General features: G+C 40.9%; 2 protein-coding genes across 3 annotated transcripts in view; one reads left to right on the top strand and one right to left on the bottom strand.

Moving 5' to 3' along the window:
- Positions 1–4,007, top strand: part of C2H8orf88 (chromosome 2 C8orf88 homolog) — a 49,328-nt gene extending 45,321 nt beyond the window's left edge. The window contains exon 5 of the mRNA XM_050941439.1: positions 3,885–4,007. Within this exon, the coding sequence (XP_050797396.1) occupies positions 3,885–3,962 (78 nt within the window). The 3' untranslated portion in view covers positions 3,963–4,007. The remainder of the gene's footprint in view (positions 1–3,884) is intronic.
- NECAB1 (N-terminal EF-hand calcium binding protein 1) overlaps positions 1–25,506 on the bottom strand; it is a 126,818-nt gene that overhangs the window by 6,255 nt on the left and 95,057 nt on the right. For both annotated transcript variants that reach the window (XM_050941079.1, XM_050941080.1), the window contains 5 exons: positions 21,911–22,047; positions 17,459–17,571; positions 13,255–13,331; positions 9,525–9,578; positions 5,520–5,632 (listed from right to left, as the gene is read on the bottom strand). In XM_050941079.1, coding sequence (XP_050797036.1) covers positions 5,520–5,632; positions 9,525–9,578; positions 13,255–13,331; positions 17,459–17,571; positions 21,911–22,047 — 494 coding nt within the window. The remainder of the gene's footprint in view (positions 1–5,519; positions 5,633–9,524; positions 9,579–13,254; positions 13,332–17,458; positions 17,572–21,910; positions 22,048–25,506) is intronic.

Genomic DNA, 25,506 nt, shown 5'->3' with positions numbered 1-25,506 from the left:
TGTTGTGATGGCACCTAGGGACCCCACATGTGGAATAGGGTCGATTGTACTAGCTACTGTACTAACAAACAACACAAAAACAGTCCTTGCCTGACAGCCCAAATTCTCAGAAAAAACTTCCCCCCCCCATGTATTGTCTACTTTTGGGTTTATTCCTCCAGTTGTCTTAGACAGCTTGCCATGGAGTTCACCTACCAGTCCATGGTGGCATAAAGTATCCCATGGAACATATGCCAATCCTTCCCACAGTGTCATCTGCTTTAGTGCATTCTATAAACCTCATACTCGGGAGCTAGTTTTCAAATATGTAAGTCTTGATATGATTTGTAATTCTGCATTTAGATGCTCAAATTGGCAACTGGATGTGCACTGCGAAAGAAAGATACTTATAGATTATTTCCACATCCAAATGTGAGATGTGGCGATTTTATTACTGCTTTGTTTGAAAACTGTGCTCAGTACACCCTAAACTGTAACAGGTAATGAATCCACCCTTTTCGTTATTTCCTGCTACATGAAGAATAGAACACTATACACTATGAAGAGCTAGTCAGTAACTACATGTAGTAGCACAACAAAATAAAACATCCAGAATCAGAAAGTGACCAGCAGGTGGCACCACTGGCACACCAAATATCTGCTAAATTGTGGAAATGAATCAGTTCTTCCTTTTTCTATGTGCTCTTTCAGTTTTATATTTTCAAACAATTTAGGATTTTTCTTATGACAAGCATGCAGTTCAGTGTTACTAAAGAATGCTTTGGTATGTTGTAAACTCTTTTTTTGTAGCGGGTAGCATTCTGGTTTGCTTTTCCATCTCTTGGCCCTTGTGTGATGGTACATTTGTCCACAACATAGTCAACCATTTCCAAATATTACAAAAAGTTCATATTTTCTTTCTCCAACTGCATTTCCATACGATGTCTGTTATGGTGAGTTATGTCCATTCCATAGAACCAGCTCTCTCTGATGGATAATTGTTCTGCTGGAATATGTTTTACTAGCTCCAATCCTAAACTGATACTGTCCTTGCCCCACATTAACCAGGTTTAAAGAAAGCTATTCCAAGAAACAGTTGTTTATTGCTTCTCCAAACCTTGTTCTGGCATTCGATAGGACCAGTTTATTTGTGTTTAGGTGAAGTTGCCCATTATTATTGTATTACTAGATATGGTTTCCAGTTTGATCACTCTTACCAAGACAAACTCAGTGGACCTGATTTTTCATCGTGCTACAAGTCCTTTGCACTACTTTGCCAATGCAAAGGGGAAGTAAAGTCAGTGGATCACACCAACAGGAAGCTCCCCTTTCTTAGGAGTAATGCTGGGATGGTACAGCTCCTGGTGAGTGGGAAAGTCCAAGAATAAGGAGATGTGGTTATTCACTGTTACTAGAACAGCCCCAGCCACTGGAAACCAAGTGTAAGTTAGAGCAGCCCTGAGCTTGCTCCAACATATGCTAGGGGCTGACCAGTCCCAGAATTGGTGAATGATAAAGGTAGCCTTTTGTTCCTCATCATGGGTCCTCTCCTGATTGCTACTCAGTGAGTCTGATTCTCAGCTCTGGCTGTTTTTCCTTATCCAGAACCTGGTATTATAATCCTACATATCTTAATGACTTGAGATTCTTTTCCATACAGATTTTACTGTGTTGTCTGCATCACTCATTTTCTATGGAATCTTGAGGTATAGTGCAGCTCCTCCACTTCTGTGACTTAATCTGTCTGTCCTATCTACAGTAGAACCTCAGAGTTATGGAAGGAATGGAGGTTGTCCGTAACACTGAAATGTTCATAACTCTGAACAAAGCACAGTTTGGGCTTCAGCAGCTGACACTCCAGGGCAGGCTCCAACAGCAGCTGAGCTCCCTCCTCAGCTCTGGCAGCTTCCTTGCCGGCAGCTTCTTTCCTGGGTCAGACTGAGTTTGCAAGTTTGTCCCCCTCCCGGCTGGGGGGAAATAAAAACAGCATGTCCCCCTGCCATCGGTGGGGCAGAGGGGGTGAAAGTGGTGCAGACCCAAGTAGTGCTCCTGCTCTGCTGGCTCTGCCTGCCTTGGGCAGGCAGCCACAGTGTCTTCACCTCCTAGCTATAAGTGGCTGCCCCAGGCATGGGGTGGGGACAGGCAGCCCAGATGTGTCTACCTTTAAGATGCAATACAGGCACAGTATAGTATTTGTGGGTTTGTTTTGGTTTTTTTTGTCTCTGCTGCTGCCTGATTGGTTACTTCTTGTTTCACGTGGTGTCCGGTTGACAGCTGAGTCCATAACTCTGGTGTTTGGATCTTTGAAGTTCTACTGTAGTTCATTCCCAGGCAAAATAGTATCCCATTAAATTTTGTCAGGCTAGAGGGTAGTGATTCAAACACTAGCTCACAGACTTACACAAAATGAGGTAAATATCCCTGCTGTTATTCAACTGAAGATAATTTTGTCCATTAAGTGTTGGCTTGGTAGAATTAGAATTTTATTTTGTATAATTTCAACAATACCAGTTTATTTTAAACATTTATTTGTTTTTATCAATTTAAATTTTCACAGTTGTGGGGAAATAATAGGAGATTTGGGAGTCAGACAATAATTATTCAATGATTAGATGCTGAGATTCAAAAGTTAAAGCTTTGTAACTGTTAAAACAACAAATGACCAACATCACCTGTCAAAAGATACAAAGCAAATATCCTTAAATCAATCTCTAATAAGTTCTCATAAGCATTTTTCTTACTTTTCCTATCTGTAATTTGATTATTATTGATGGAAAATTTTTGTTGGTCTGTGTGCATATGGTGGAATTGACATTTATCAATAAAAATCTAATCCTTCCAAGCCTAACTAAGTGTGTTTTAAAAAACCCTCTTGTTTCTACCTTTTTAGTGAAGTACAGGGATGGAATCTCATCCCTTTAATCCAGCACTTCTCAAATTATGGGGCAGGTCTCCTAAGAGAGTTGCAGGAATGTGTCAAGTGAGGCCTGAACTGTGTGCTTTTATTTATTTATTTTAAAGAGCTGTGGCTGTCATCTCTGGATGGCTGGGGCTGGACCAGAAGGACTGTGCACACCTGGGAGGCAGGAAGAAAGGGGATGGCCGGAGCCTCCCCGCGCTGGGGCTGACTGCCAGAACCCTGCCACCTGGGCCTGGGCTCTCCTCTCAATCCCTCACGGGGAGGCAGTCCAGGCTTGGGCTCTTCTTCCCCCACAATGCCTCACGGGGAGACAGCGGGGCTCTGCCTGTCTGCTCTAGGGTGGCAGTAGGGCACTATGTCTGCTCTGAAAAGTGATATTGACAAATATCACTTTTCACACTGCCACCCTTCTATGCTGCTGCTGGCACGGCACTGCCTTCAGAGCTGGGCATCCTGGGAGGAGGTCATAAATGACTACAGACATAAAGAAGGGGAGCATGAGTAAATAAGTTTGAGAACCATTGCTTTAATAAATTCTAATAATAAGAAAAGAAATGCAAATGCCTTTCGTCTAGCATTATGCCTCTATCTGTTTATATATTACTTAGATTGTAAGCTCTTTGGGGCAGAGACCATCTTGATCTGTGTTTGTACAGCACCTAGCACAATGGGTCCTTGTCAGTGACTATGGCTCCTAGGCATTATGGTAATACTAATACAAATAATAATAATATATTTTGCCCTCACTGTGTTATCTGAGCATCGTATACTCAGCAAACTGTCAGATTTGTCCTTTCCATTTTATAGGTCTGGTCTGTCTTGAACTGAGCTAGCCACCCTTTTATAGGCTGGAGATCTTCTCCCTCTTAAAGGGAGGTCCACCAATACCCCTCAGCATGCGGAAAAAACCTTCCCAAACACACAAGTATCACCACAAGAATGCTCTCCTCTTACTGAGCATGTTCTGATTTTAAATTTCTCTCAGATGGATGAGGGGTGGAACGTGCAAGTCACTGGATGGACACCTCTTAGCAAACAAACAGGTAAGGGCAGTGCAGCATAACATTTTTTCTGTGATTTGTTTAGGTGCATTGTAACAAAATTTGAGGCTTATGATTTCAGTCTCTAGACTAGTAGCTTTGAGACTTTTTGAGCTCTAGCATGCCTAGTGTAACAAACAAGGACACAAGACCTCACTGGTCTGTTATCCCTCTCTAAAGGGATTTTTGATCCTCTCTTTATGATGAACTTTAAACCATGCTCAAATAAGAGTCAAAACACAATAAAACTTTCAAGCATGTTTTTATTATCCGCCTTCCTTCCCTGATTAGCACTGCTTTGGGTTCTAAGTATCCTCACTGGGGAGCTAGCATATTTGCCTGGAAAACACAGTCATGAGACTTAGCCCTGGTCTACATGACAGAATTACTTCAGTATAACTATGTCACTCAGGGGTGTGAATAATTCATACTCCCTAAGCAACTTAGTTATATCAACCTAAGTGATGACATAGACATGCTATGTCAACAGGAGAGCTTCTCCCACTGACATACCTATCGCCTCTTGCAGAGGTGGATTAACTATGCCAACAGGTGCTCCTCCCATCAGCTCTGAATGTCTTCGTTAAAGTCCTATAGTGGTGCAGCTGCAGCGGTGCAGCTGCGCTGATGTTGTTAAGTGTAACCTGCCCTCAGAGAGTGACTGATTAACAGAGAAATACAGCAGAAGAAAAAAAGCCCAACAATTCACAACAATCACACGATGGTAGGCAGAAAATCAACTTTTTTTAATTCAACTTTGAAAGAATTCCAAATAAGGGTTGATCCTGCAAAGTGATTTGCGTGGGTAGAGCTTTATATGCCTTTGTGGGATGTTTTGCAGGATCAGGAGTGCAGGATCAGGGTGGAGGAAACTTGCTGAGGCACTGTCGCAGAAAGGTATGCACTAGAAAAAGTCTTCAAAGAGTCTTTCTTCAAAAACTCCCCTTCTCAGGGATCCTAAGAAAATGCTACAAAACAACCTCCCCTACAAGAAACTGCAGTATCCTAGGGCTAACCTATGGCAATTTTCACTTCTAGCTCTTTTTCTAATTATCCTCTATTACAGAGGACAAAAGCTGGGCAAATACTATTCACTGACTAATTCAACACATTGTGTGATTCTTTTCAAATTATTCAACATATATATTGAATAATTTGTCCACCTCTACAGCTGGACCCAAGTCCCCACATTGAATACTTTATATGAATATTTATAAAAGATTCTGTATATTCATATATGCTTTGAACTCTCCCTCTTATTCTAATAGTCCTGTCCCAACCCTCCCCTCGTGTGTTCCCCAATAGAAGAGAAGATGGTCCACGTGCATGGGAAGGGAGATAGACCATGAGACAGTCTCGCTGTTAACACCTGGTCCACCCCAAGTTTGAGATTCATTCAAAGAAATATTCATATTTGTAGTGCTACGCAGAATATGCCGTAATGGTAATAAAAACCATACTTACTGCAGGTTTCAGAGTAGCAGCCGTGTTAGTCTGTATCCGCAAAAAGGACAGGAGTACTTGTGGCACCTTAGAGACTAACAAATTTATTTGAGCATAAGCTTTTGAGGGCTACTTACTGCAAACATCCAGTCCGAGTAGAAGCAGATTCCACATACTGTTTCAGAGCAAGTCGGAATTCTTCTAGTTCTTCCTCTAGCACAGACATTTGACGCTGAACAATCATTATGTGCTGATGAAGATATTACAGTATCGATTGTCATGTTCCTCCTATTGTTTCCATACATTTTAAACTAAGAAAATTATCAGGATCCCAAGTTGAGAAATCTATGGCCTGAATTCCAGATGTGCTGAGCAGCTCAGCTCCCATCAGCTTCAACTGGGGTGATGGGTGCTTAGCACCTTTAAAAATCAAGCCCCAGGTTTCTCAAGTTGAGTATCTTCAAATCCATGATATCAAGTATATCCAACTTCATTTAATTAAATGAAAAACATGTAATGCAACATTCAGACAGAAAACAACAGCACAGAGAATTTAAAAAATACTGATTGTACAGGAATCTTAAAGAGAGACACTCAGTTCCAATTTGCCCCCAAATTAAGCTTTTGTAAGTATAAGCTTTTATAAAATGTAAGACCAGCAGAAATGATTCCATCATGTAAAACAAAATAACCCCTCACCCTTCCCCCTCGATATTCCCCTGGAGAGTTTTCAATCTACTGTTTTAGTTCTCTGGCACCTTAGAGTAAAATAATCTACAGATACTACAGGTTATTCTTGCACCAAGCTAGGCTGCTGCTCAAGATGGGCACCCAAAATCTGTGGCCACTTTTGAAAATGTGTGTGACTTGTCCAAAGCTTGGATCAGAGTATCTAATGTGTTTATTGTTATGTCAGGAAACAATAGTTGCTGATTTCATAAGAAAAGTTAACACATTTCAATGGATGAATCAATTCTATGCAAGCAGATGTGCAAGTTGAACCTAAGTCTCCAGATATTGAAGTTACAACCCTTTGATCCCAGTTGCTCACAAGCCCAAACCTTAATGTGCAACTACAAATTGCACAACAAAAATGATTTAAGTTATGGAATACAACACTATTTTTGATATATTCCAGTACAGGTTCTCAGAAATATAATCAGGAAACAGGTGGTAGAGAAGAAAATGTATGTTTCTGCTTCACTTTGGATTTAGGCCTTGTGAAATTAAATAAAAGAAATGCAAAAAAATTTACATTGTGGTCATGTTATAGTAATTTTTTTGAAGTGACCAGTTGAAAATAATTGAAACTATACATTGACTTGAAAAGTTTGTCCTTTCTACAGAATGAATAACCTTGATGAAAGGTAAAACTCTAGAAGAATAATTGAAAGTGGAGAAGACCAGACCTTTCATCCTGAATTCTTGATGCTTATAATTCTAATATTCTAAGGAGCTTGCATATTGGTTCATCCATTAATACCTGTTACTTTGCTTAGTCAGTATTTCAAGAAATGATGCTTACTTAACAACCAACACAATGGAATCTTTAGTCCAGGCTTTGATTCCTTCCTGGCTTGATTATTGATACGGTCATCTCAGTGATCAACTTGCATCTATACTATTTCACAGTCAAGCTGTCCAGAATCATATGACTCATTTGATCTTTCCTTCTTAATGTTTTTCTTGTTCGAGTGTACTATCTCTTTTAATGCACATTTGATTTAAGATTTCAGAGTGGTAGCTGTGTTAGTCTGTATCAGCAAAAAGAATAAGGAGTACTTGTGGCACCTTAGAAACTAACAACTTTATTTGGGCATAAGCTTTTGTGGGCTAAAACCCACTTCATCAGGTGCATGCAGTGGAAAATACAGTAGGAAGATATATATACACAGAGAACATGAAAAAATGGGGGTTGCCAAACCAACTCTAATGAGCCTAATCAATTAAAGTGGGCTATTATCAGCAGGAGAAAAAAAATTTTGTAGTGATAATCACTACAGGACAGGCTCAACAAAGAAAGTAACAGAACGCCACTAGTCATCACCTTCAGCCCCCAACTAAAACTTCTCCAGCACATCATCAAGGATCTACAACCTATCCTGAAGGATGATCCCTCACTCTCACAGATCTTGGGAGACAGGCCAGTCCTCACTTACAGACAGCCCCCCAACCTGAAGCAAATACCAGCAACCACATACCTTACAAGAAAACACTAACCCAGGAACCTATCTTTGCAACAAAGCCCGTTGCCAACTCTGTCCACATATCTGTTCAAAGGACACCATCATAAGACCTAATCATCAGCCACACCATCAGGGGCTCATTCACCTGTACATCTACCAATGCGATATATGCCATCATGTTCCAGCAATGCCCCTCTGCCATGTACATTAGCCAAACTGGACACTCTCTACGCAAAAGAATAAATGGACACAAAACAGACATCAATAATTATAACATTCAAAAACCAGTTGGAGACCACTTCAACCTCCTGGACACTCAATTACAGACCTAAAAGTCGCAATTCTTCAACAATATAACTTCAAAAACAGACTCCAATGAGGAACTGGAATTAATTTGCAAACTGGACACCATTAAATTAGGCTTGAATAAAGACTGGGAGTGGATGGGTCATTACACAAACTAAAACCTATTTTCCCCATGCCAATTTTTCCTTTACTGTTACTCACACCTTCTTGTCAACTGTTTGAAATGGGCCATCCTGATTATCACTACAAAAGTTTTTTTTTCTCCTGCTGATAATAGCCCACCTTAACTGAGATTAGTCTCATTAGAGTTGGTATGGCAATCCCCATTTTTTCATGTTCTCTGTGTATAGCAGTTTTCAGGTATCTAAAAGGGTGTCATCAGGAGGAGGGAGAAAACTTGTTCACCTTAGCCTCCAATGATAGAACAAGAAGCAATGGGCTTAAACTGCAGCAAGGGAGATTTAGGTTGGACATTAGGAAAAAGTTCCTAACTGTCAGGGTAGTTAAACACTGGAATAGATTGCCTAGGGAAGTTGTGGAATCTCCATCTCTGGAGATATTTAAGAGTAGGTTAGATAAATGTCTATTAGGGATGGTCTAGACAGTATTTGGTCCTGCCATGAGGGCAGCGGACTGGACTCGATGACCTCTCGAGGTCCCTTCCAGTCCTAGAGTCTATGAGTCTATGTGTATATATCTTCCTATTGTATTTTCCACTGCATGCATCTGATGAAGTGGGTTTTAGCCCATGAAAGTTTTTAAGCCTAAATAAATTTGTTAGTCACTAAGGTGCCACATGTACTCCTTGTTATTTTTGATTTAAGGTTTAACCTTAGTATCAACACCGATTTATTTGGAAGATTTGCTCTTGGTGTGTATATCTACTTGTAATTTGTGTTCATTTCTGGATATGTTTTTAGTTTCTTTAATTTTATGATTTACTGTCTCTGTTTATTATCTCTAAATAATGGGTATTTTCTCATGTCCTCTCAGTTTGGTGATATACTCCCTCTTCCCCAAAAAGCTCTTTTAGGTCTTATTATTTCTTGTGTATTGAGGTTCTGCTGCAATAAAATAGATCCTTATTAGCTGAAAAGTGAGTTTGGTGATTTCAACCAAGCTGCAGATGTATATTCTCTACACCATAGACTCATAGACTTTAAGGTCTTTAAGATGTGATCATCTAGTCTGACCTCCTGCACAAAGCAGGCCACAGAACCCTACCCATCCACTTCTATGACAAACCCCTAACCTATGTCTGAGTTATTGAAGTCCTCAAATTGTGGTTTGAAGACCTCAAGCTGCAGAGAATCCACCAGCAAGTGACCCATGCCCCACGCTGCAGGGGAAGGCGAAAAACCTCCAAGGCCTCTGCCAATCTGCCCTGGAGGAAAATTCCTTCCTGACTCCAAATATGGCGATCAGCTAAACCCTGAGCATGTGGGCAAGACTCACCAGCCAGCAGGAAATAATTCTCTGCAGTAACTCAGATCGCATCCCATCCAACATCCCATCACCGCCCACAAGGCATACTTATCTGCTGATAATCAAAGATCAATTGCCAAAATTAAGCTATCCCATCATACCATCCCTTCCACAAAATTGGTCCACAAATGCCTTAATAAATTTACTGCCTTGAAAAACACTTACAGATTTTGTGTTTTCTTCCAAAATCTCTTCTTCCAGTGGCTCAAGCTTTAGATCCTTGTGATCAAGGGGGAAAGAATGCAAATATAAACACCAAAGATTAGCTGTGGGCAATGACTTAGACTTTTATTTTTGGGGGCTGGAGGCGGGACGGTAGACTAGGCCATTCCAAACCAGATTCTGCTATAGGCCTACTTGAGTTTGAACTAAGACCTTTCTGCTTATTTATTGGCTGTAAGTCTGACATACAAGTTGCTTGCAGAATCTCACCCACTTCAGTGGCTGTACAAGAGCTATAGGCTGGATCAAATTTCGCATTTTACACACACACACACAGTTCAAATCTCATTAATAGCTAGACGGAGAAGCAAGTTGTTCATTTGTGATAAATCTGCTCAGTCACATTCATATTTTAGATCTGACTCACAAAAGCAAAACTCTGCTGAAGATGTCACAAACGAGGCAAGTAGGAATGAATGAACGAACCCTGCGATTTAGCATAATATAGGTCTTGTACAGGAGAAACTTGTGTAGATTTTATTCATAGGTAGTATTATGAGCAAATCTCTTTATTAATAAGTAGCTGCTAAATGTGCCCAACAGAAGAAGGAAGCTCAATTAGGCCTTGAAGAGTCTTCCACAACTGCTAGCAATCATAGCTGGGAAATCTTCCATATAGCCAACAATGCAGTTACAAGAATCCACGCTGCAGCAGTGAACAGTATATATGCTAGAGCAGTGGTTCCCAAACTTGGTTTGCAGCTTGTTCAAGGTAAGCCCCTGGCAGGCTGCGAGACACTTTATTTACCTGAGCGTCTGCAGGTACGGCCGCTCGCAGCTCCAAGTGGCATGGTTTGCCGTTCCCGGCCAACAGGAGCTGCAGGAAGTGGCGGGGGCCAGGCCACTGCTTCCCGCAGCTCCTGTTGATCGGGAACAGCAAACCGCAGCCGCTGCGAGCAGCCGTACCTGCAGACGCTCAGGTAAACAAAGCGTCTCGCAGCCTGCCAGGGGCTTACTTTGAACAAGCCGTGAACCAGGTCTTGGAACCCCTGTGCTAGAGGTGGTAAATTAGCTTCTAAACACATCTGCTGGATTAAAGAAACTTCTGGAGAAGGAACAGGCACAAAGTAGAACTGCACGTGGGTAGAACTACCTGCCTGCAATTAGTCTGATTTTCAAGCAGGTGCATTTGTGAGATTGCAAATGTACCTACTTACTTCATATGCACACTACTAGATGTGGACAGGCAAATCTTTGATTTGTGTGAACACATCTAGTAGTGGATGTACAAAGTTAGCAAATGCCCACTGATGATCAGGCCCTCTAATGCTTCACATATGGGAATACTTGTAATCCAGTGGGTATGTCCACATGTCGAGCTGGAGGTGTAAATTTCAGCTTGAAGAGATATACCTGGGCTTGCGCTGATCGAGCAACTGCACTAAAAACAGAGTGTAGTTGTGAGCTGCAAAGGGGCTAGCCACCCTGCCTACCTACCTGTCCAAGAGCCAACATAGGTATGTCTCCTTGAACTGGAATGTATACCTGCAGCTTGAATTGTAGACATTCCCAGTGACAAAGGAGTATTTTAGCACCAGAGACAGTTTCTTCACACTTCAGAACAAACAAGAAATACTTGTAATAAAGACGTGAAGCAAAATTCAGGATTTGGCAAATTGCAACAGGCTACATTGTGGCAAATGGCAACACACTGTAGGAGCTGCTTTGTATATGAAATTTAAAGATGCTTTTTCTTTTCCCAAACATGAATACAATTGGGCAATGACTTCTTAACCTTGGGAAGCAGGCGTTTTGCTAGTGTAAACACAATAGGTGGTTAAAAGCAAACAAAAGATGTGATGCTGCTAGTGGAGTTTAAGTAAACATGGTATTTGCTGGAGCACCACCAACAGCATGCGGCAGAATAAGTCAGTAGTGAAATGACATTCACTCATCAACTGCTGTGTAATTGTGCATCTCATGCAGAATTTGGATGGGAAATTACAAAATTTGTGAGGAAACTATTTGTAATGGCTCATCTGTCAGCACAGAGACTTCAGATAGAAAACCATGCAGGAAACTGCATCTCATTATACTTCCTGTGGCCTCCATATACTTCTCATACTAAACTCCGAGGACAGGAATAAAGTAAAAGAGGTGAAGCAAGAGATAACATAAAGTAGTAACAAGAACTACTGCAGATTTCACCCTATTGTAGAATGAAGTAGGCCAAATTCTGCTCTCCTACAAAATTTGTGGTATTTACGTAACTGAGGGAAAAATTTGGCCCCAGAGTTTTGACAGGCAAATTTAAAAATGTTTAAATTCCTTCTATAAATTTGAAAGTACAAGACTGGTCTAAGGTGAAATTCACCCTACGCAGATGGCCTGAATAAGGGCTATGCACCACTTAAACCTTCCAAATTGATCTGAAGTGGGATTTAACTGACACATAGGCTTCGTGCTGGCCCTCTGTGCAGGGCTGACTTTCACCACACTGGCTTGGTTGGTAATAATGTGATACCATATGGCAACTCAAGCTGGAAATGGGAAGAACTGTACAGATAAAAGTGATTTTGTTTTGTGGAGGATTTTGATATTTCAAAATTTCCTGAAAAAGGAATGGAGCTTTGGCTCTAGGGGAGTCTAAGCTGTGGGCTCCAGAAACTTTGGGGTCCCGGTTCAGGGACTGCAGGTTGCCTCAGAGCTGTGGGCCCTGGATGCTCAGACTGCCAAGGAGCCACAAGCCTGGGAGCTAGTGCTCACAGGGCTGCCAGGTTTCCAGCTCCCCTGTCATCCCATCCAATGTGCTGAAGGGGAGCTGGGAGCCTGGAAGCCCTAGCTGAGTCAGAAGCCAGGGTTATCAGACTCCTGGCTCCTCATCAGGCCACTTGGCAGGCTGGTGGGCAAGTTGACAGAAAGCCAAACAGGACTCAACTGGAACTTTGTCAAAATAGAACCATCTCCACAAAATGTTTTGATTGTGACCAACTGGCATTTTCTGACAGAAAACCCTGCCATCAGAGAATTTGTGACCAGTTGTAGTGGGAAGATTCAACCAGGAAAAGGTGAAGAACATTCCCCGATCCTACAGTGAATGGACACTGGGGACCCTGTGCTTGCAGAATGGAAAATAAATACAGATAAGATATATGAAATGTTATTCCCCAGACACAAATGAGTGTGATTTTTCATATCTTTGCACAAAAGGGGTGTGAAGTCTGATCTGTTTGTTATGAAGGAGCCGAGGACCTTGGGATAGGAGAAGCTTGAAGACTATAAGGTGCCACAGGACTCTTTGTTGCTTTTACAGATCCAGTCTAACATGGCTACATGACTAACATGGCTACCCCTCTGATACTTAACAGAGGGTAGTTGATTTTGCATATTAATATAGCAGGCCAATGCTCAAACCACTGAGCTATCCCTCCCGCCATGCATGTACATATACAGCAGATACAAATACCAACTCAGGAAAAAAAGAGCTGTGAATATTCAGTGAAGTGTTGTTTTTTTTTTATGAAATCATCAAGTAGGAATAAGCAAGATGAAAGGGAGACATGGGCATGTAACATGCTTTAGCTCATGTAGCTGTTGTGCTAGTTGCTGTCATTATTAGTTGGAACAGCAATGTGAATATGACATGGCAGGAAAAACATTTATGGTTTCAGGATTGCTTCAGAAATCTTTACTGAAAATAAGAGCGAGAGAACAGATAAAAGGAAATATATACCTTCTTTTCCAGCCTGTCAATCAGCTTCTGCAGTCTGTTTATCTGGGTCATCCATTGGTTGTCTTCCTCTAACCAACCTTTCAGAAACATAAATAATGAAGGATAAAATGTTACTGAAAGCTGGGATGTAGTGTACTTACTTATGTTTATGTTGTTATAAATACACATGTAAGAATGTTTTGTTAGCTTGTAACTTATTTTGCATCTTGAAAAAAGGCTAGGATGAATTTGATTGTTAACATTTGTTTATGCGTAACTAGTAAATGAAACCAACCATTTTTCCTGTGATAGCGATTTCCTAAAACACACGATTCTTCACAGGATGCAGTAGAAACTATCGAGCTTTTTTATTTTTAAACTGAATTCCATGTTAACGCAAGTGTTTTGAAACTCTGTTGGGTGTTGTTGGAATTGTTGAAACTCTGTTGGAATTGCTTGTCCAGGGCAATGAATCCAAGCCCTAACCTATGTTCAGAGCGGAACGCAAGCCTCACTTTTCTGTTGCTCAAGCCTTCCCCCAGTAATGTTTCCACAACTTACAGTGAGTCAATGACAGGGAAAAAGAAGACAGGAAGGAGAAGAGAATAAAACACACACAAGTTCTGATACACGGCGAGATGGAGACTTGAACTTTTCATTTTTTTAGCTCTTTGATAACAGTGATTGGCAACTTAGGAAAGGGATCTCAACCTTTTTCTTCGTGTTGTCCACTTCTTAACAGAGACGCTGTCTTGTGGACCATCTCTCTTCCCATTTGCTGTCACATGGACAATCTCTCCTCCCATTCATGATCACATAATTTCCCTGTGTGTCTTAATGCAATTTAACAGTTGGAAATGAGGGAAGCCTGCACCATGTGACCAGCCAACTCTGTGGGGGCTCCATGGACTACCACTGGTTCATAGACCACAATGTGGGTGCCACCAATTAGACGTACCTAATACCGATATTTTGTATATACCATTATATGTTTGTCAACCCATGGGGTCACTGTTTTGGCACTCTGAACAGAGAACACAAGACAATAATTATCAGCTATATTTATGAGCAGTGAAGAAGGAAAAAAATGGGACAATAGCATAGAGAGAGAATATAAGAACCTACTTTGTGATGCATGCATTACTAAGATTAAATATCACAGTTGATGCTCAGAGTAAAAGAAAGGAGGAGAAAAAAGCAGGGATTGTAGCTGGAGACAGAGCCAAAATCCCCTAGGTCATTATGAAGGTATCAGAAAAGTCAATTTTGCCTTAGGAAAAAGAAACCTTGAAACTGTGCTAACAAAATAGGAATTCTGAAACAGAAGAGGCTTGTCTAACAAAGTACATTAGATTAACTGTTTGAGGAAAATGCTTTGTTAATTCTTTATAATTTCACAATAATTAAAAGTGGTCTGATATAGGTTTTCCACTGTATGCTGTGATTTAGAAATGTAGTAACTAGGGCTGTCAAGTGATTAAAAAATAACAACAATGATTCGCACAATTAATCACACTGTTAATAATAGAATACCATTTATTTAAATATTTTTGGATGTTTTCTACATTTTCAAATACACCTCTACCCCGATATAACTCTGTCCTCGGGAGCCAAAAAATCTTACCGCGTTATACGTGAAACCGTGTTATATCGAACGTGCTTTGATCTGCCGGAGAGCGCAGCCCCGCCCCTCTGGAGCTCTGCTTTATTGTGTTATATCCAAATTCGGGTCGCGTTATATCGAGGTAGAGATGTATATTGATTTCAGTTACAACACAGAATACAAAGTGTACAGTGCTCACTTTATATTTATTTTTTATTACAAATATTTGCACTGTAAAAAAAGAAATAGTATTTTTAATTCACCTAATACAACTACTGTAGTGCGATCTCTTTATCATGAAAATTGAACTTACAAATGTAGAATTATGTACAAAAACCCTGCATTCAAAAACAAAACGATGTAAATCTTTTGAGCCTACAAGTCCTACATCTTGTTCAGCCAATCACTAAAAGAAACTAGTTTGTTTACATTACGGGAGACAATACTGCCCTCATCTTGTTTACAATGTCACCTGAAAGTGAGAACAGGTGTTCAAATGCACTGTTGTAGCTGGTGTCACAAGATATTTACATGCCAGATGCATTAAAGATTAATTTGTCCCTTGAAGCTTCAACCACTATTCCAGAGGACATGCATTCATGCTGATGACGGGTTCTGCTTGATAACAGTCCAAAGCAGGGCAGACTGACGTATGTTCATTTTCGTTATCTGAGTCAGATCCCACCAACAGAAAGTTGATTTTCTTTTTTGGTGGTTCAGGTTCTGTTGTTTTCACAGCAGCGTGTTGCTTTTTTAAGACTTTTGGAAGCATGCTCCACACCCCATTCTCTCAGACTTTGGAACACACTTCAGATTCTTAAACCTTGGTTTGAGTGCTTGAGTTATCTTTAGAAATCTCATATTGGTACCTTCTTTGCGTTTTGTCAAATCTGCAATGAAAGTATTCTAAAAACGAACAACATGCTGGATCATCATCCGAGACTGCTGTAACATGAAATATATTGCAGAATATGGCTAAAACATAGAGCAGGAGACAAACAATGGCCCCCCAAGGAGTTCAGTCACTAAGTAATTATCACATTATTTTTTATCCTTTAGCGCATCTGGCACATAAATATCTTTCAACATTGGCTACAGCAGTGCAATTCGAATGCCTGTTCTCACTTTCAGGTGACACTATAAATAAGAAAGGTGCAGCATTAGCTTATTATTATTATTGTAAACAAACTTGCTTGTCTTAGTGATTGGCTGAACAAGGAGTAGGACTGAGTGGACTTGTAGGCTCTGAAGTTTTACATTGTTTAGGTTGTAAGTACAGTTATGTAACAAAAAAAATCTACATTTGTAAGTTGCACTTTCATGACAAAGAGTGCACTACAGTACTTGTTTGAGGTGAATTGAAAAATACTATTTATTTTGTTTATCATTTTTACAGTGCAAATATTTGCAATAAAAATAATAATATAAATGAGCACTGTACACTTTGTATTCTGTGTTGTAACTGAAATCATTATATTTAAAAATGTAGAAGAATATCCAAAAATATTTAATAAATTTCAATTGGTATTCTACTGTTTAGCAGTGTGATTAAAACTGAGAGTAATCACAATTAATATTTTTAATCACGATTAACTTTTTTGAGTTAACTGCGATTAATCAACAGCCTTAGTGGTAACATAATTACATGACACCCTATCCTGAAAAAGTGATCGAAACCAAAAATTCACTGCATCACAGCAGGACAGGAGGCCTAACACTGTGAACATTTAATTTTGCTGGATAGGGGACACAGAAAGCCTATGCAATGGGGGCCCTTCACCAATTTTGTGTGCCATAGAAGGTGCTTCACAAGAGAATACATGGGGGGAAGTGGACACATCACCTGCAAATGGGAAGAATTACATGGCCAAGAGCACGGGTGGAGAGAAGTGGGCTGTGTCAATCCCTCCCCATCATGCTCTGCGGTGTCTGTGTTGCACGAACGTCATGGTCCTGAGATCTATATTTAGGCTGAGGATTCCTTTCCTGCACATTTCTGGGATAGTGACAATTCCAACATTTATCTTTGGCTTAGTATCCTCTCAATATTTCTTTTTCCTAAGGCAAAATTGTCATTTCCACTTCTTCATATCAACCTAAGAGACGTCTGCTGTGCCTCAAGCTAATGTGCTTATTTTCCCCCTCTTTCTTTCTCCCTCTCTCTACTAAAAACACTTTCTCCCCTCGACCATGACACATCATCACTCTGTGAGTAATGCAGGCAGCATAAACTTATTTCCTGGTGTTTTTTCCCCCTCTTCATTATAATCCCATCTCTTCTCATCACCACTATCTATAAATATAGCTAAGAAATATAGACTGGTGTTTTCAGTTCATAGCACAAAAACAATGACCCTACAGGATGGCAAAACAGCGCTATGGAAGGGGACACTTTGAGGCTGTAGCAGTATACTTATTTGTTCTGCTTCAACAGCTAGAGCTAATGGCTGCTTATTAAACTGAAGACTGCTTTCAGCTATAATAGCACCTTCACTGATTAAAGACTTTCAAAATTGAGAATGTTTTAAAATGTGTTTTCTGGTTAAAATTTTGAGGACAAGTACATGGCTGCCTTGCTTCTGTGTGTGTTTTAAATACATTTAAAAGTTGAAATGACAATACCTATATTTAAGTGAGGACTGTTTGGTGATAAACTACTGTTCCTCTGAAATCTTCGATTTGAACGTTTTCCTGGCCACTGAATTGAGAACACCTCTGGCTTTGCTGGTCCTTGTCTAAATAGAAACAGATAGTAGTTAATCCATGTGCCAAAGTCTCTATCTTCTTTCTGCTGTCAGGATGCTGATTAAAAAAAAGGAATCAGTGAGAGAGAAATATCTGTTGAAACTACAGAGTGATTTTCTAGGCTTTTACTGCTACAGTTAGCTGTGTCCACTTTGATACTCACTGAGGAGGAAAAAGAAAGAAAGTTAGTATCTCACAAATATCATATAGGGACATAAAATTGGTGGCATGTCTGTACTGTGGTCCTGGTCCTGCACTAGGAACCACTATTACAGGCCCTTGGATCTGTGCTGAGCCCCACTGATTTCAGTGGGTCCCCATAAAGGCACTGGGGTCATGCGATCAGTTACTAATGAAGGATCAAAATGTATATGTTCTCTTGAAAAGGGAAATTTTCTGTTTTAAATTCGTGATAAATAACATTGTGAAAGAATTTTAATCTGGGATTTATGAAGCAAAGAAGACCAGGAATGGATAGTATAGAATGAGGGCCAGGTACACTAGTGAAAAGAGCTGTGTTGAAATATATCCATTAAATAAAATATTTAATGCTATGGCTGCAGTTAGGATGGCTGGTCAAATTGTTTATTTCAAATAATGTAAGTTTGGAAAGTAGCCATCTCTTTAGTTAGTGAATTGTTCTCAGACGAATCTTGATTTATATTCATTAGTTGTAAGTAGTCTCCAAACAGTTATCTGAATAAATTTCAGCCGAGCTATCCACTTCCCCACTGTTTGTGACTTTGCAGATGCTATAGCAGAGGCAAAGAAACTTAGGGCTTATCTACACACTGTTTTTGCTTAGAAATTCACTGGGGACTTCATTACTGCAGTTGATTTTATATAGAAGGCACTCAGGTACTACAGTAATGGGTGGTGGTGTTCTGTTGCTCTTTACTCAACAAATGTAACAGGAAGGAACCACCCGGGTATAGTGGGGACCACATAAGTATGTTTACTAACTATATATTACATTGCAAAGCCTATGCACAATGCTCATGGCTGGCCTAACAGAAAACATACTGCTCCCCAAGCAGCTGGCAGCAGCTCAGAAGGCAAAGCAGAAGCAGATGGAGCAGGGGCAGCGCTGCAGGTGTTATGCTGTCGGAAGGGCAGAGAAGGGACACAGTCCCCTTTATCGCCTTCCCCCGCCTCCTGGGTCAGCACAGCCCTTCTACAGAGTCTTTGACCATAGCGCTCCCCTGACCATGGCACCTGAGTGGTCACCCATGTCACCCACCCTTAAGGCTGGCCCTCACACTGCTGCTCTGGAAGCACTCTGGTGGCTTGTGAAAAATAGAGGGTTCGTTAACTATGTAAAGGGATACTACCCAATTCCTATCCACTTCAGGCAGCAATATTACCTCCCCCACCCCCCGAGTTAATTAAATCAGTGCAATCCCCGGGTGTGGACACTCTTAAATCTGTTTAGGAGAGTTTTAAATTGGATTACCTGTTTGTAATCAATTTAAACTAAACCAATTTAAGACACTTATACTGGTGTAAAGAGAATCCAAACTAGAGGGTTGCACCAGTTTAGCTGAATCTGTGTGTAGACCAAAGCTTTGCTACAACATAAGTCTTTAAAGATGCAGTTGTATTGGGACTTCTGTCACCAGCTCTTTAGCCCTTTTCAGTCTCATTTCATCTCTTGTATGTCACGGTGACCTGTGAGGAGGGAACATCAGAACAGTTATATTGGGTTAGACCAATGGTCCATCTAGCCCAGTATCCTGTTTTCTGATCAATGACAGGTGCTTCAAAGGGAATGAACAAAACAGGAAATCATTGAGTGATCCCCTATCATCCACTCGCAGATTCTGGCAGTTAGAGCTAGGGATACCCAGAACATGTGGGTTGCATCCTTGACATCATGGCTGATAGCCACTGATAGACCTACCCTCCAGGAACTTATCTAAATCTTTATTGAACCCTGTTTAAGATTTGGCCTTCATAACAACCCCTGGCAATGAGTTCCACAGGTTGACTATGTATTGTATGAAGTAGTACTACCTTTTGTTTGTTTTAAACCTGCTGCCTGTTGATTTCATTGGGTGACCCGTTTCTTGTGTTAGGTGAAGAAGTAAATAACACTTTCTAATTCACTTTCTCCCTATGGCCTGCACCGCTTCCCGCAGCTCCCACTGGCTAGGAACAGCATACAGGGGGCACTGGGAGCAACAGGTGGCCGTGTCTGCGGACAGTCAACATAAACACTGTCTTGCGGCCCGCCAATGGATTACCCTGATGGGCCACAGGTTGCCCACCACTGCTATAGGGCATTTAGGAACAGCTATATCTAGAGTCCTAGACAAAAAAATCTCCATATTGCCCCACTAGACTATTAACAGAGAGGGGAGATGGTAACAAAATACTCTCTTTTAGACCCACTGGAAACCTATTTGGTGCTATCAGTGACTTTGGGAAAACCAATAGCACAGGTGGACCTCAGTGGAAGAGTGTCCCAAATTCAAACTGAAAAGGAGCTTCATAGAATCACTATGCTTATATTTTGATGTAAAGATAAGGAAGTAAAAGAAGAACTGTGATTCAAAACCAAACAAGATATCCAGGTCACTCTATTGTTCCTTTATGATGTATAAAGATGGTCAAACCTTTTTTCTTTAAAGATTTTGATGTTTATTTTTACATCATAAATATCAAGCCATCCCATATTTCCCACCCCCCCTTCTCTTAGTCTTAGACTATGTGAAAAATAAGCATTCCCAACCTCCTTAATTGCTTTGGGAAAGAAATCTGCAGTTCAGGTAATATCCCTCTGTCACATTATTATTCAAGCATCAGCGATGCCAGCATCCAACAGCAAAGCAAAGGAAACAAGGACCTGGCATTTCTAATATAAAAACATCAAGAGAAAACACATTTTAAAACATTCTAAATTTTAAAACAGTCTTTATCCATCATAAAGCAGCATTAAGGGGCAAAACCAGCAACTTGCTTTGCCATTCAACTTGAAAGGTCACCAAGAATATTCTGAGTAGCACTTTAGGATTAGCTGAGAAATGGATTCAGACACAGGTATAGTAACACAGTGATTGGGGAGAACAAAGGAAAAACTAGAGAGAAAACCCCAAAATATATTTTCAAATACAATGAGCTGCTTTAATACTTGATCTTTCAAACCTTACGCATGTGGGTGGTGACACTGAATTCACTGGAACTACTCACACGAGTAAAGACTGCTCATGTGAGTAAAAGTTTACAGGATTGTGCCTTTAACATCTAAGACCCTGATCCTCCAAACACACATGTATGCGTAAGTGTGCATTGGGCCTAAGTTAAACCAAAATCTGTGCTTGCTGGGAAAGTACACATTTGTAGTAGATGTTAAAATAATTTTTATTTTAAAAAAACAAGCTTAGATTGTTTTAGAATTGTAGATGTAGCCTAAGCACAGGTGAGCCTGATGTATGCTGGGGCCACGCAACCATCTATACTTGCATAAATCACCATAGGCAGCGTGTAATGGTGTTGATAATAACAGGGCTTCAGAATAGGTCAATTTAGAGGGTCTAGTTACATGCAAAAATGTGGCTGCCCACTAGTTGAGGAGTGCATCAGAAAGGAACCCTATAACAATAATCTGAACACTACATTAGATCCCAATAAGTTTCCAGCGGGAATTCAAGATGCTGGTTTTTCTCTTCTTGGTCTGCCAGAGACCAGATTTGTTAACTTTCTGGGCACTCTGCAAAGTGCATCTTTTGTCACAGGCTTTTAGGGAAGTTCAGGAAACTTGTAGGTGGAGGGGCTAGGGATGATTTTGGTAGGGTCTCATGTTGTAGTTGGATAGAGAAGCCTTAGTTCTTGTGAGAGAGTCTATTAATAGGAAAGCTTTTATTTGGAAAGACTAATGAACTAAGGTTTTGTACTGACAATGTTAGATTCTTATAGTGTGTTTTATGTTTTGGGAGGCTCCAAAGAAATGAAATAAAATAAATTAAGCAAAATAAGCATCCCAAGTAGCAACAAAATGGCTGCACTCTCATAGATGAGGCAGTGAACCCACATGTTATCAGAGGATCAGAGCCTTAGAACCAGATCCTGCACTCCTACCTCTGGCAAAACTCCCACTGACATCTGACTAAGGAGTGCAAGATTTGTCCTTTAGTGTCCTATTTAGTCTCTAAGACATCAAAATAAAATGCAAAACAATCTTTGCAAATTCAGGGTATGTCAAGTACATCCCACTGGAATATTTTTAAATCCACATAGCATCTTAGATACAGTACTTTTATTTCTAATGTCACTTAACCCCTAGTTCCAGACCCCTGACATACACCCAACTGGGGAAAACATTTAGTTTACCTTTCTTGACGAGTTTGCTCTTCTGTGGTTTCCATGGCACAATCCAGGGAGTTCTGGAGAGACTGCAGCTGATTCAATGTTTCTTTCAGTAAGAAACGAGTCACAAACTGTTCCAAGTTAGAGGCCTTTTGATAGTCCTAAAATTACGCACAATATTGATGAGAATTAGTGTAATATATTAACAATATGAGAGAGTGAAAAAAATCCTTAATCCAAAACAGGAGATGCAGCTCTCTGGGAAAGCTTCAGCAGGCAGAAAGTAAAATTGACAAAAGTCTTCCATGTGGGCATGCAACATTTTGATTTTCCTGATGGAAAAATCAAAATTTTTCAGCAAAATGGAAATTTTCCCTTGGAAAATTTTGGTTTTGAGAAAAGGATGTTTTTCATTTGAAAATCAGTCTGATGAATAATTTGCAACCAGCTCTAACCTTAATATGAATATAAATTCCACAGAGCTCAAGGTAGCATATGCCTTTAGGGATTACAAAAGGATCCTTAGAAGCAGACTCCCTCTGCAAAGTACCATTGGAGGAATAGGGCTTACATTTGCTCCAGTAAAGAGCTGAAAGCTCATCTTTAATGAGAATAATTTTGCAATCTATGCAGCAAATTAATGGTGGAAATTACTATAGAACAATGGCCTTCCATTAAAACAACAGATTACAGTTTTGTAACGTATTCAAATAAATGTATGGGTATTTAGGTATGTACATTTGAGTTGTGTCGCTAAGTTATAGATTCATAGATTTATAACACCGGAAAGAGACCATTTTGATCATCCACTCTAACCTCCTGCATACAACAGGCTATAGAATTTCATTAAGTGGTTCCTGCATCAAACCCATAACTGTTGGTTGAGCTAGATAATATCTTTCAGTTCTTGATTTTGAAAACTTTAAGTGATACATCCCTAGGTAAGCTGTTCCAATTGTTAAGTAAAAATTGCATCTTATTTCCAGTCTGAATTTGTCTAGTTTCAAATTCCAATCATTGGATCATATAATTGGGTGCTAGATTTGGGAACCTTCTACAATCAGAAATCATTTTACCATGGAAGTACTTATAAACCATGATCAAGTCACTGCTTAATTTTCTGAATAGTTTTGTATGTTTATCTCATTTTTGGCCTATACCATTTTTAAATTTCTTTTATTTCTGACATATTCTAAATATTCCTTCTTATTGTTGTTAACCCTACAAGATGTAGACTTTTCACTGATACCTTTAGCTGCCCTTATCAATTGTCCGCTTTTCATAACTTCTAATGTATAGTCATTGGAATCAACTTTCCCTAATTTCCTTTTTTATATTTTTTTGAACAATTAATTTTGTCTTAACCAGAAAGTTCATTTAAACTTCCAATGAAATCTTCATAAACCTCTTTTAAAATGAAGGGCTAAGGACTCTGTTCTGTCTTTTGCTGCCTATTTGCACTTATTTTCAACACAGTGCACGTTGTTAATATTTCTGTTTAATATTTGCATTTTATTTTAGTAAGAGTTTTGTATCATAGATACAGTTTTATAGATAAAACAGCCACCAAAAGTGTCATCTTGGCAGCAAAACAAAAATAACCCTCAAAACTACAAAGATCAATAAGAAATGAGAACTTTGATAATACTACTTTTTACAAAATTTCCCTATATTTAGGATAAACTCACAAATCAAACACGGTCCTCTGTTAAAATAATTTCCACGCAAAGTATCTTCTAAAATCTACAGCTTAGATCTCTTCGGGAATATGCACAAGTGATTCACAAGGTAAAATATATATAATATATATACACAATAAACAAAGCACAGAACAGAAATGAATGCAATAATCAAGGAAAAAAGAATATATAATTTCTAAAACATTAATCTGTAATGTTCCTTGAGTACTCAAGCCATGATTATACAATAATATGGGTGCAGCTGTTTTCAACTATCTTTCATTTGTCTTCATCTGAACCAACTTGTATTTAGCTCAGACAATTTGCTTCCTTCTCCAGACATGAAAAAGGGCTCTGTGTAGCTTGAAAGCTTGTACTTTCCAACAACACAAGTTGGTCCAGTAAAAGATATCTCATCTACCTTGTCTCTTTCATCTTCAAAATTCTTTACAAATGTATTTATTTTTCAAAGCAGCCCTGTGAAAAGAAGGAGATATAATTGTTCTCATTTTACAGACTGTGAATTTAGGTGACTTCCTTAAGACCAATTGGGGAGTAACTATCAGAATTGAGATTAAAAGCAAGATTTCTTTGGGTGAATCCTGACCCCCCAATCTGGTTCCTTTCAGATGTGTAAAAGACTGGAGTGGCGAATAAGCTTAAGTTTGCCAGGCGCCCAGTTTTTTTTTTACTGGAATGCCTAGTCAAAAAGGGACCCTGTTGGCTCTGGTCAGCACAGCTGACCGTGCCGTTAAAAGTCCAGTTGACAATGCTGCAGGACTAAAGGCTAGTCCCTACCTGTCCTGTCTCTGCGCTGTACCCCGGAAGCAGTCAGCAGCTCCTAGATGGGGGAAGGAGGCTCCATGCACTGCTCCCGCCCTGAGCATCTTCTCCGCACTCCCACTGGCCAGGAACCATGGTGCCTGCGGGCAAGACCAGCACACGGAGCCTTCTGGCCTTCCCACCTAGGAGCCAGACCTGCTGGCCACTTCCAGGGTGCAGCGCGGAGCCAGGACAGGCAGGGAGCCTGCCTTAGCCCTGCTGACCAGGAGTCACCCGAGGTAAGTCCACACGCCAACCCCGAGCCCCCTCCTGCAACCATAACCCCTCATCTCCAGCCCCACCCCAGAGCCTGTACCCCCAGCTGGAGCCCTCATCTTCCCTGCACCCCAACCCCCTCTCCCAACCCAGAGCCCTCTCCCACACCCTGAACCCCTCATCCACAGCCCCACCCCAGAGCTTGCACCCCCAGCCAGAGCCTTGACCCCCTCCTGCACCCCAACCCCCTGCCTCAACCCACAGCCCGCTCTCACACTCTGAATCCCCCGGACCAACCCTCCAGCCTGGAGTTCCCTCCTGCACCACAAACCCCTCGTCCCCGGCCCCACCCCAGAGTCCACAGCACCAGCCAGAGCCCTCACTCCCTCCCACACCCCAACCCCTGCCCCAGCCTGGAGCCCACTCCCACACCCTAAACCCCTCATTTCTGGCCTACCCCAGAGCCTGCACCCCCAGAGCCTTCACTCCCAGTTAGAGCCCTTACCCTCTCCCACACCCCAACCCCCTGCCCCAGCCCTGTGAAAGTGAGTGAGGGTGGGGGAGAGCAAGCCACCGAGGGAGGGGGAACGTAGTGAGCGGGGGCAGGGCCTCAGGGAAGGGGTGGGGCAGGGCATCGAGAAGGGGCAGGACTAGGGCATTCAGTTTTGTGCAGTTAGAAAATTGGCAATCCTAAATAAGCTCCATATCCATCCTGGGGAGTATTTCTCTGCAGTAGGCACTGTGGGCAACAGCTCTAAGGCTGCCTCCTTAGGATCCACTGGCATAGGGGGTATGTCAGGGTGGGGTGCAAGTGAGAAGGGTGTATTGGAGTAAAAGATTCCAGGCAGCACTGCAGTTCATAGGGCAGCCCAGGGAGGCTGCCATAATTTAGACAGGTCATCT

Source organism: Gopherus flavomarginatus, chromosome 2 (genome assembly GCF_025201925.1).
Source record: "Gopherus flavomarginatus isolate rGopFla2 chromosome 2, rGopFla2.mat.asm, whole genome shotgun sequence".
Taxonomy (NCBI): domain Eukaryota; kingdom Metazoa; phylum Chordata; order Testudines; family Testudinidae; genus Gopherus; species Gopherus flavomarginatus.
Note: the sequence above shows the minus strand (reverse complement) of the source record. Positions and strands in the feature narration are given on the sequence as shown.